This window comes from Triturus cristatus, chromosome 4_2 (assembly GCF_964204655.1).
Source record: "Triturus cristatus chromosome 4_2, aTriCri1.1, whole genome shotgun sequence".
Taxonomy (NCBI): Eukaryota; Metazoa; Chordata; class Amphibia; order Caudata; family Salamandridae; genus Triturus; species Triturus cristatus.
Genome location: NC_140586.1, coordinates 8,217,590 through 8,230,033, shown reverse-complemented (window position 1 = coordinate 8,230,033; position 12,444 = coordinate 8,217,590). Strand labels below are relative to the sequence as shown.

At 43.9% G+C, this 12,444-nt stretch overlaps 1 protein-coding gene across 1 annotated transcript in view; it reads left to right on the top strand.

Moving 5' to 3' along the window:
- SCYL3 (SCY1 like pseudokinase 3) overlaps nt 1–12,444 on the top strand; it is a 1,105,028-nt gene that overhangs the window by 601,015 nt on the left and 491,569 nt on the right. The window contains exon 9 of the mRNA XM_085600229.1: nt 2,894–3,065. Coding sequence (XP_085456355.1) covers nt 2,894–3,065 — 172 coding nt within the window. The remainder of the gene's footprint in view (nt 1–2,893; nt 3,066–12,444) is intronic.

Here is a 12,444-nt window from a genome sequence, read left to right as displayed (position 1 = left end):
CGTCGGATGAGGGTCGCTGCGGTGTTAGTGTCCCGATTGGATCCACTAAGCATTGGCAACCGCAACCCACGCAAGATGTACAAAGCAGCTGCTGGTGCAAACCCACGAGGTCTGAGGGTGCTCTCCTTTGCAGGGAGCGCAGAGCAGGCCTGGAGCAACCAGGGGAACTCTTGGAAAGGTAGATTGTCCTCCGTCAGGGCCCACCAGTCGAGAGACAAGGGACCGCGGAAGGCAGCAAAATGGAGTGCGTAAAAGGGCTCCCATGGGCCACCGGAGCAGACTAGGGAGCTGAGCTTTGGCACGGATGCTGCTTGAAGGTTGGCTCAGAAATGGGCCAAAGCACAACTTCCCCACTGGTCGGGGTCGTGTGCTATGCAAGAGGTGGCCGGGGTCTCGGGTTATGCAGGGATCTCGGCACCCACGTGGTCCACGGTGCTCAGACTTGCTGGGCACGCTCACAGGACTCTGGGATGCACTGGAGACCCACCTCAAGGTTGATGGAAGGCGTCAAAGTTCGTGAGAGCAGCGAAGTTCCAACCGGGTATCTTGCAGTCTTTTAGGTGCCTGCCAAGCAGGGGGATAACTCCTTTATCCCAAGGGAGATTTCTTCAGTCAGCTGGGCAGCAGCTCGTCGAAGATCAGTTCTGTTAAGTTCTGGACGAATCTGAGGCTCTGGGGCAAAGTTATTCCCATATATCCCCAAGATTAGGGGATGGTCCCAAATAGAGCCTACCAATCAGAGTAGAGGCGGGAAAGGGTGGCTACACCCACTCCCCTTTGTGTGTTTCCCGCCTGGGCGAGGGGCAGGATGCCCCTGAACCGGTTCCAGGCGGTGTATGCAGAATTGGGGCTCTGCAGCTGCCTACGTGCAACTCTGAAAGGACATTTGGTGCACCCACCCTGTTCCAATCCACATATCCTGTCTGGGGAGGTGCTGGCACCTCCCTGCCACAGGAGCCCTATTGTCCAGATGGCGAGGCTGGGGTTTTCCCCAACAGCCAGCCAGCCAGAGTCGTGTAGGTGGCGGACAGTAGCCATTTTGTGATACATGTGCACTTTTAAATTGGTGTCTAAATTCTACCGCTTTTCCCATATCACCCTCCTAGCAAGGGGGAATCGTACCCTCATGCCCATGGCTGGACTGGGGGTATGATTCCTTCATGTTTGACACCAAACACGATATGGTTCTGTGTAGCCATTCCCAAGTTACAGCGATGACGCGATAACTTATAATGCGGTTAAGAGTATATGGTATGGCTACACTACAAACAACCCAGTAGCGATTTTACGAAGTTTGCAGAGAGGTCCTACTCACGTAGGGGTCCCCCCTCACACATACCTCAGCACCCAGCCCTGTAGGATTACCAGGGCCTGCCATAGGGGTGACCTATGAGAGTATATGTGTTGTAAGGGTATGGGATATAGGGTACCTACATCCCTGTAAGGGGTGCTAGCACCACCTTACCCAGACTACAGTAGTGGTCTGGTGGTGTCAGTTTGGGTGGCTGCCCCAGGGTGGCACAATAAGTGCTGCAGCCCTGGTAGGCCTACTGGGGGACCCATGCCCTGGGTACCTAGGGTACCATCTACAAGGGACTGGTAGGGCATGCCCAGCATCCAATTAGGTTTGTACCTAGAGTACTCACACCAGTTTTAGGGAGAAAGCAGATAGGCTGGGTTCCTGGATAGCAGGATCCCAGCCAGACTAGTCAAAAACCACTCAAATACAAGGCAAAAAGTTGGGGGCAACCATTAGTCAGTTTCCACTCTCCTACAACTGCCAACTTTGCTTCTCGTAAGCAAGTTCGATAAGTATACAGTGCATGTTTATGCACTGCTTGCAGGTTTTCAAAACACGTAAATAAAAGGCATTGTCATTTACAATGCCAATAGCTCAAACTTCCACAAATGCAAGACCTATTAAATTGCAAATGCTTGTTTAATGCACTGATGGTTCCTGGAGTAATTTTGTCAGTTCCAGCACCGACAACGGCCTACTTATCGCTCACTCCAACACATTCAGTCCACTTCAGTCTAGAAGTTATTTTGTTTAGAATCGGCACGTAAAATGTCACTGAACAGAATGTATCACAGACGAACATCAGATAGGATTAGTTGTGTCAACGAGAAGCCCCAGAATGATGCTGATGGGCAGCCTTAGATTTACACTTTACAGAAATGTGTTATATGAGTGCTAATAACGTAACTTAACTTATAGTTTCAAGACGGCTGGTACATTCACAGTTTGGGTTTGAAGCACAGAAAGCTTTATCTGTGAGTGGGTGTGTCAGAAGAACACACTGTGTACACTCTGGTTGAAACTGCTTCCCTGTGTCAAGGGAGTTGGTGTTTCATGCTTTATGCTGCAGCTTAAAATACGATTTGTTTGCATTACAGAGAGCTACTAATTGCACATCCGGGAATTACTTTAACACACTTTTCACCTGCGTCTCAGTCTCTGCATTCCGTTTATCCTTTATCCCTAGCAGTAGGACTGTATATTCCTAACGACATTATAAATATATGTACGAAAAGGCTTGATAGCGAAGAGCGCATGTATCTATTGCGCACATTTATCTAATGCTCAATCCGTAGCAAAACCCCCTCTTCCTGTATTAATCATTACTATTCATTTTTTTCAAAAGAAACATTTTAGTGGGGATGTAGTACTTCAGAGTATACCAAGAGTACACTCTCGATTTGCCAATTGCAGCCCCCGCCGTCATAGATTCTTTGTATAAAAGTGTTTTTGGTCAGCGTGGCTTCTAGATACGCTCTCGCGCAAGATTATTACAACTAACACCCTGTTTCACGTACATAATGTACCCGTTTGTATATTCAGATAAGCAAATATAGCTATTGGGGTTAATCCATATGTTTGGTGTTCTTACAGGTTTTGCTGGGCTTGCGTGACAACAATAACTCCATGGTTGCCATGACTCTACATAGTTTGGCTGTCCTGGTTTCCTTGCTCGGACCAGAAGTAGTGATTGGTGGTGACAGGACCAAAATTTTCAAAAGCACCACTCCAAGTTTTGCCAAGGCACCAGACACCACCCCAGAAGGTAATACAAAATTATACGTAGAGCTCTTTCCATAAAAGGGTGGTAATGCAGAGAGAAAACAAGTCACAAAGGAAATGTGAAGGAAGTGTCTTATATCACCATAATAAAGCACTGTGGTCTTATAGTGAATCTCACGACAAATTGCTCTGCTTCAGACCGCTTTCTGCATCAGCTTCCCCCCTCGTGAGATGAGGGAAAACATGAACACTGATGCTTCAGTGACAACTAGTCAACACTTTATCGCACTGGCCGAGGTGACTGGAGAAGGGCAGCCTTCTTTTCAGCTCGACTTGTGGAGAAGGGAAATGAGGAAATTTGGTGATCTTTTAAAAGGTGTCAGCGCATGTATCTGTCATTTCTGGCACAACAACCTGTCCGTTATATATTGCTTCATACCGCACATTCACTCTTCTAAAATACATGACATATAAAGCCATTGCCCAGTGTAATCAAACACCATTCATTGACTTTGGGGAAAATATAAGGCTTAATTAGTGTTGCTGGGATTCTGACCTATTACCAGTGGGCTATAGCAGATATTAATCTGTCTTGCCACTTCGATTCATTTAGAAGTAAGCCAGATGTAAGTGTTTGGAGTTCCATACAAGAATATTGATATGTTTATTTATCTTGTTTGTATAGTTATATAGTGATAATGTTACGATGGGCTTGTTGTTAAGATACTTAGTACTGTTGTCCAACCCTTCTGCTCTGAGAGGGACATTACATTTGTAAGCTTTCTCTTGCGTAACTTTGTTTAATTTTGCCCCTTTGATGGGTGTGGCACGAAATAAATTGTTGTGCATAAGTGTGGACGCAAATTATTTACTTATTGTATTGTATGCCATTCCTCCTAATCAGCGTTAGACTGTCGGCCTTGACTCCAGAAACTAATCAAGTAGCAATTAGATTTTTTTTTTTTTTACACAAAGTAGGTGAGTGCCCAGGGAATGGGTCTTACTTTCACATCGACCCCATTAAAGAATATAGAGCCAGATGTACAAAGCATTTTTTCAGTCGCAAATGGCCCGATTCACAGAATCGGGCCAATTGTGACCTAAAAAGGCTTTTTCAAATTTATAAAACCCAACTTTTGATTCGGTAACACATTACCGAATCACAATCAGGGTTTGCGATCAGAAACATAATCACTATTTGGAAGGGGGGATGTTCACTGCGCCTCTTCCAAATAGGGACTCTGAAAGGTATATACTAATGTTTTGTGACCCAAATATGGTCCCAAAACATTCATACTTTACCACCAACTCAGTTGATGGTAATCAATTTCCAAATGTGAAGGGGGTCCCCTTGGGGCACGATCCCGTTTGAGAATGTCCCAAAAATATTTTTTTCAGAGCAGGGAGTAGTCCCACAGACCACTACCTGCTCTTAATAAATAAACATGAAACGTTTCATTTTTGTGTTTTTTAAACGCACCTGGTCTTTCTTAAATGTGAGTGGACTGCATTTAAAAAATAAAAAAGACTGCTTTATTTGAAAGCAATCACCGATATGGTGGTCTGCTGACCCAAGCAGGCCACCATCTCTGTGATGGCAGCTAATCCTAGTAGGCCGTAAATAATTAATATTTATGAGGTAGGTATATTTGCAACCTACTATGACTCGCTAATTAGGAAATAAAAGGCAGATATATCTTTGGTGCATTAGTAAAACGATTATCAAATAGCAATTTGCCAAAATTCGTTATTTGGTAATATATCTTCCTTATATAGACAATTGTCTTCTGCTCCTACAATGTGAACAAAACAAGAACTTGTATTTGCGATTTTTAGCATAGTGCTGGAGTTAGTTTCCTTAACAAAATCATGGGTGCATTGTATCAGTCATTCTGGCAAACACGCTGGCATATTCATTGTGCCGATGGGCACCCAAACTCCTCATTGCATCCCGAAGGCCTATCAGAGTGGCCAAGCTATTGATAAATGTTTAATTGTGATGGTGACGGAACGTTAGTTCAACTTTTGAGCATGTTCATACCGAAAAAAAAATTGCATGTTTTCCCCAGGGCCTCCTTCCAAACATCATGCGAAGGGGAGAGTAAGACATGCCACCATCCTGGGTATCTTTTTTAACTGATCAATAACGGATGATACATTTTTTTTCTCATGTTTATTTCAGTTCTGCTGTAGCATTTCCAGCATCGAAGAGTGTTTGATACATCCTAGCACGTGGTTAGAACAGGATGAGGCATTATTGTGCACAATTGCTCAGTGCTTAATTTATGCAGGTGATGGGGTGCTGGGTCTTGTTTTTCACCATCATACTTTGACCCAGAGCAAGAGAGAAAAGCAGCACAGTCAGATCAACTGTGAAAAAAAGAAAGGGCAGGGATCAAAAAGGACATACAAGACCATAGAGTAGTAAATAAAAATGGCATGAGATGGAATCTAGACTGAGTAGGCTTGGTAGTTGGCAACCCCGACATTTGTCAGCAATGACAGTGGGCTCTTAAGAAAAACAATGGGCCTCTCCACGTAGTTTATTTATTTAATTATTTATTTTTCGCTTATTAAGCACTGTAAATGAAAGTAGAACTCCTATACAAATATCTATTTCCATCAAAGCATGCACTCGCGAAAGAATTGAGTTAAACCTCTGGGTGTACTTGCTTCTTTGCCAGGAGGTCCTTGTTTGTAAATGCCCGTTTTCATTATTTCATATGCACGACAGAACTGATATAAATGTTTTTTTTGCCATAGTTGTTTTTCTTTACATGTGGCCTTAGTATTTTTTTTACTGACGGAAGCTTAAAGATAGTTTTGGTACGAAATGTTTAGCAACTGACTACAGCACGGTTGTAAGCAAGCAAGTATGATGAGCATATTTATACACCAAGGGGCCTCTCAAAGCAATTACAATTGTTCCACTGAGATTTGATGTGGTTTGTCTTGCTAAAATAACTGGCTAAAAGAAAACTTCATCTCTTGTTTTTGTGAATTACATCGATCTCCCTATTTTTTTCTTTAAAAAACCGGCTTCTTCAGAACTAGCTTAAAGGGTTAATTTTTATAGGGGCGTTTATTATTTACAAAACTGTGGAGCACGCAAATCCCACAGCGCTTTCTGTGGAGAAGAAAAGCACCTCTGATTATCTAATGAAATGGTCGGTGTACACAATATGGGTGGAAAATACCAAACAAACGACGTTGATGAGATATAGGAAGGGTTGCCTGTAAAAAAAATTGAGTGAGTTATATATTTTGTTTTTTTTCCTAAGAGATTATATTGGCATGTTTTTCCCCATGTTCACTTTCCACGGAGGGCAGTTACATGTTTTGCAAGCATATGGCTATAAAGCCATTTGAGCTTGAAAATTGGGACGCTGTGCGGGTGGATTGGAGGCCGCAACAGGGGGTGAGCATGCCTAAGGACTCGAAATCCCAGGCTCCCCCTGCACCGTTGACGCTGCCAGACGTGCCCGGTGGTGCTTAAATCCAAAGGAGAGCACCCGCTGCGCGGGTCGTGCCCGGGCCTTGCCCGGAAGAGGCACAGCTGGGCCACCCCTCTTTTTCGCATTGTTGAACACCTTCTGTGGAAACTTGCCAGAGCCTTAAACAATCAATGTAACCCATCCTTTACACGTAAGAGCCATGATAACAAGGCCAGATGAGAACAGATCCGTACACGGGAATTCAGGCTCTTCCACTTTCTTTTTTTTAATCAGAAGGGCCACTACACCCTTATAGTGAGGGAAATAGATGCACTCGGCCCCAAGGGGGGTTGTTGCAAACACAACAAATGGGCATTACTAGGGATACAATAATTCCTCTCACAAACAGATTTGCACCATTAAGGGATCTGGATAGTGTTGATTGACAGCCAACCCCAGTTGATACTACGGTCAGTATCAACCCTCCTTTAACAGCGCAACCGATTAGTTCGCTCCCACTACCCTGTGACCACCAAGTGACAGATCCCTCTGTGTGTACCTTTATGACATGGAACATTGCAGGGCAGAAGGCAAAAAAGGATGATGAACAGTGGTTAGCGATAATAAAGACAGGTCAAATTATTGCACTCCAAGAAACGTGGAATACGTCTGACTCCTTTATAATGGATGGTTTTGGCCCATATTTTTATTCTGCTTCCCCATCAGCTATAGGAACGAGCAAAGGGCGGCTTGCTCACTCTAATATCGCTTAATTTGTCATGTATCGTCAAGGGTTTGCCCAGCTCCTCTTCTCACCTGCTAGCAGTAGAATTAACCTTTCCAAGTAGCGTAACCCTGGTTATTGTACTTTTTTCTAACTCATTTTGTAGGGATCATGATGATGAAAATTAAATCGCTCTTGAAAGTTTTATAGAGGACCTTGCACAGGGGAGACACACTCCCTACGAAACAATCATAATGGGGGATTTTAATGTAGACCGTTGCCAACTAAAATGTTTATTAGAAAGGGAGATTTTTGAAGACTTACCACCCGTGGCCCATTTTGAACATTCCATTCAAGGCACCCGGCTTGAACGTTTATTGGCTAGTAATAATTTATACTGTCTAGAGTCTGGGGATGAAGCAGAGGTAAGACTTCTTCCTTCCGCTCCAAAACCACCGAGATAATCTGCGGCGTCCCACAGGGATCCTCCCTCAGCCAGACGCTGTTCAATATCTACATGGCCCCTCTCGCCCACGTCGCACGACAACACAACCTCAACATCATCTCCTACGCCGACGACACCCAGCTGATCATATCCCTCACCGAAGATCCCCACACCGCCAAAGCTAACCTCCACAGAGAAATGAAGGCCGTAGCCGACTGGATGAAGGACAGCAGACTGAAGCTGAACTCAGACAAGACGGAGGTCCTCATTCTCGGACCCACCCCATCAGCCTGGGACGACTCTTGGTGGCCCACGTCACTAGGAACAGCCCCGGAACCCACGGACCACGCACGCAACCTGGGGGTCATCCTCGACTCCACTCTCTCCATGACTAGGCAAGTCAACGCCGTCTCCGCATCCTGCTTCAACACCCTCCGTATGCCCCGCAGGATCTTCAAATGGATCCCCGTCGACACAAGAAAAACCGTTACCTAGGCCCTCATCACCAACAGACTCGACTACGGGAACGCCCTCTACTCAGGAACTACAAACAAGCTCCTGAGACGACTCCAACGCATCCAGAACGCCTCGGCCCGACTCATCCTCGACGTCCCCCGCCGCAGCCACATCACACTCCACCTGAGAGGCCTGCACTGGCTCCCTGTCAACAAAAGGATCACCTTCAAGCTCCTGATCCACGCACACAAAGCACTGCACAACACCGGACCCACCTACCTCAACAACCGACTCAGCTTCCACACCCCCACCCGAATCCTCCGCTCAGCCAACCTCGCCCTCGCCACAGTCCCCCGCATCCAAAAAACCACAGCCGGCGGCAGATCCTTCTCCTACCTCGCCGCCAAGACCTGGAACACTCTCCCCACCATCCTACGACAGACCCAGGACCTGCTGGCCTTCAGAAGACTCCTCAAGACCTGGCTCTTCGACCAGTAGCACCCGCCCCTCCCCAGCACCTTGAGACCCTCTCTGGTATGTAGCGCGCTTTACAAATGCAGTGTTTGATCGATTGATTGAGACCTTCGTTTTTCGGGAGAGGGAGCAGCTCGACTATAGATTATGTTGTTATATCAGCCCCTCTATACCAAAATATGCGGGAAGTCAGGGCAACCCGGACCAAATATGCGGAAAGTCAGGGCGTCCCGGATCTGTTTTAGTGATCATAATCCCATCATTGCTGAATCTAAAGGTTTAATGGTCTTCCGGGGTGCTGAGCTAAAAACCTTCGCAAACGGGGATTTTAAGCCCACGGATCAGGATCGGAAAATTTGTTGGGAGAAAATTGCCCCGAGCTCTTTTTAGCAGAGTTATATACTGAGGGCAAAGAGGATATTGATCAGTGCCTTAATGTACATAATGAGCCCACAGAAGTACTAGAGGCTTTTGACAAATTGGCAAAGCGCATTGGTAAAAAGCTAACGGGTAAATGGGCTCGGCGGGTACTAAGGAGGCTAAGTGGTTTAATGCCGATTGTTCTAAAGCTCACAACGCCCTTCTGGTCGCACTAAAAAGTTCACCTAGAGATCCTGAGCTGATTAAAACCCTAAGGAAAGCATATGATTTGGTTCTAAAACTAAGGAAGGCTGCTTTAAGGGAACAGGCATGGGAGGAACTAACACAGGCGAGTGTCCAAGCCGATAGTGCCAAATTTTGAAGGTAGTAAATAGCCCCTTTTTTAAAGATAATAATATGAAAAGAACTGAGTGCGTTATTCCTGCCGATCAGTTGGTCAGTCACTTTGAGCAGATCTATGCAGAGGTTGCTATAAAACAAACAGATTCCTCCTGGATACTTAGTGCTCCCCCACTCGCATTAGGGTTTGAGCTGAAAGAGGTACAGAAAGCGATTGAGGGTATGTCTGCACGGAAAGCCCCTGGTCCCGATGGGATACCTGTGGACCTCTATAAATCAGACTCTGGTACATGGGCAAAAATTTTAACAAAGTTGTTCAATGCGGCTACAAGCGTAGGTCTACCCCACTCGTGGTCAACGGTGGTGATTTTGTCAATTTTTTAAAAAAAAGGTGCCAGGGATGATCCTGTCTGTTATCGCCCGATCTCTTTATTGGATTCCGCAGCAAAAATAATGGGCAAAGTAGTCTTAGATCATTTAAGCATTTGGTTGGAAGAAAACGATGTGTTATCCGAACTGCAATTTGGCTTTCGTAAGGGCAGGGGTACAGTGGAGCATGTAGGAACCTACTCATGATCACCAACAAATATACCCTAGCCAAAAAAGGTGTATGATTTTGGCTTTTATGGATTTCACATCCGCTTTTGATAGGGTGAACAGGTCTAAACTATGGTTAATTGCTGCTCGAAATAGGGATGGATAGAAACTTAGTATGTTTCTTGCATTAGTCCCATCATAATTTGACTGCCTCGGCAAGATATAATTAGAACGGCTCCCTAACGAAAGCCTGGAAGGTAAAAAGAGGAGTGAGGCAGAGGTGCATTCTTGCACTGGTTTTATTTCCATTTTTCATAAATATGTTGGGGTCAGTGCTATCGGACTCATGTTTAGACATCCCGAGAGTAGGTTCTAAATTAGTTCCAGCTCTTTTATATGCAGATGAGGCAGTTTTACTTGCCAGGACTCCGATTGCTTTGAAATGTTTAGTTAATACTTAATGATTTTATGGTAGCTCTCGACCTTGCGGTCAATTTTACTAAGTCTCACATAATGTCAATTGGTAATCTAAAGCAGAAGAAAAAATCCCTTACATGTAAAGGTAAAGTGCTAACCAATGTACCAACTTACCCATACTTGGGTGAGATATTCGATGAAAATGGCACTTGGGTGGCACAGCGTGCACTAAAGAAAAACACTTTAGCAAGAGCCGCAGAAGCCTCACTAGATTTCGCTAGAAGATTAGGGAGTAAACCCATACCACCACTGCTGTGCATTTATAATGAGAAATGCGTTGCCATTACAGTGTATGGTAGCGTGGTATGGGGCTACAAGGAATGCAATGAATTACAAGGAGTTGAAAATAAACACCTACGTAAACTCTTAGCTGCTCCTTCCAGCATTCCAGCCTTTATGGTACACGAGGAATTAAGGCAGGGCTACATTACAGATAATATTACTGCAGCTCCCTTGATATGGTAGCTAAGAAATTGGTCTAGAGATAAGCCAAACCTAAACCAAATTATTTTAGATGACTGCATGATGTTAGACAGAGTTGCAGATATTCCCTGGTTAAGTTATGTCTCTCGGCAGCTTTCAGCTCTAGGGCAACCAGATCTATTTAATCAACCGAGAAAGCTGCACCCCGAGGATGTGAAAGCTATAAAAACTCAATTCTTAACTAGGAGAAATCTGGATAGGGAATTAAATGAACTTAAGAAACCTACATGCAGACATTTTATGATTATAAGAGATTTTAAATCAACCTTTTTGGTCTTTTGTTAATAATTTTCATCATCGTTTTCTTTTATCCAGGTTTAGATTTAATTGTATCCACTGGTCCCTTATTGTACCTAAAGGTTTCTCAGCGTTAGGAACCCTACAACCATGTGCATGATAAGTTCTCTGACCAAGATGTGTTGCACTTTGTTTTTCTGTGGTTTTTATACTGAGCTGTGAGCAAAACATATTTTACCACTTTTTAGAGATTGCTATTTTGCACAAGTAAGACCAGCACTGATTTACCTACAAATGCTTTCCTCCCCACTCATTTGTCACGGGGTTGCACGTTTCTCATCAGGGGCAATACGTAGAAAGAATATGGGTTGATAAGAGCAATCGCTTGGGTTTATCTGGAACAATTTTTGTTTTTTATATGAATGAATTTTATCTGTGCTTTTAATCACATTCGTATTGTAGTTTTAAATCCAAAATGTATGTGTTCTTCCATGTGAAATGTACTTTTATGGCCAGAACGTGGCCGAATAAAGTTTTCTATTGATTGATTGACTGACAGAACTGATATAAATGTTTTTTGCCATAGTTGTTTTTCTGTACATGTGGCCTTAATATTTTTTTTACTGATGAAAGCTCAAAGATCGTTTTGGTACAAAAATGTTAGCAACGGACTACATACAGCACGGTTGAAAACAACCAAGTATGATGAGCATATTTATACCCCAAGGGCGTCTCAAAGCAATTACAATTGTTCGACTGAGATTTGATGTGTGAAATATTATTTGTCTTGCTAAAATAACTGGCTATTAGAAACCTTCATCTCTAGTTTTTTGTGAATCACATCGATCTCCTTATTTTTTCTTTAAAAAACCGGCTTCATCGGGGCTAGCTTTAACTGTTAATTTTTATAGGGGTGCTTATTGTTTACGAAACTGTGTAGCACGCAAATCCCACAGCGCTTTCTGTGGAGAAGGAAAGCACCTCTGATCTAATTAAATGGTCGGTGTACACAACATGGGTGGAAAATAGCAAACAAACGACGTTGATGAGATATAGGAAGGCTTGCCTCTAAAAAAAAATGAAGTGAGGTCTGTGTTTCTTTAAGAGATTATATTGGCATGTTTTTCCCCATGTTCACTTTCCACGGAGGGCAATTACATGTTTTGCAAGCATATAGCTATGAAGCCATTTGAGCTTGAAAATTGCAAGAGGGTTTTACAGACTTTCCGTGAGGGTAATCTCTTTTTAAGGCTTTACAAAGGGTGAGAATGTGGAGTTATCAGTAATTTCAAAATTCTTGCAAGGATCTAAATGGTTATCACAAAGTTGTCTTGTCAGTTGGCCAGCACCATGCACGCTTTTCATCTAAGCACAGTTCGTTCTTTACGGTGATAAGGACAGATCCAAACTCCGTTATTAGGTGCATGTATATTGA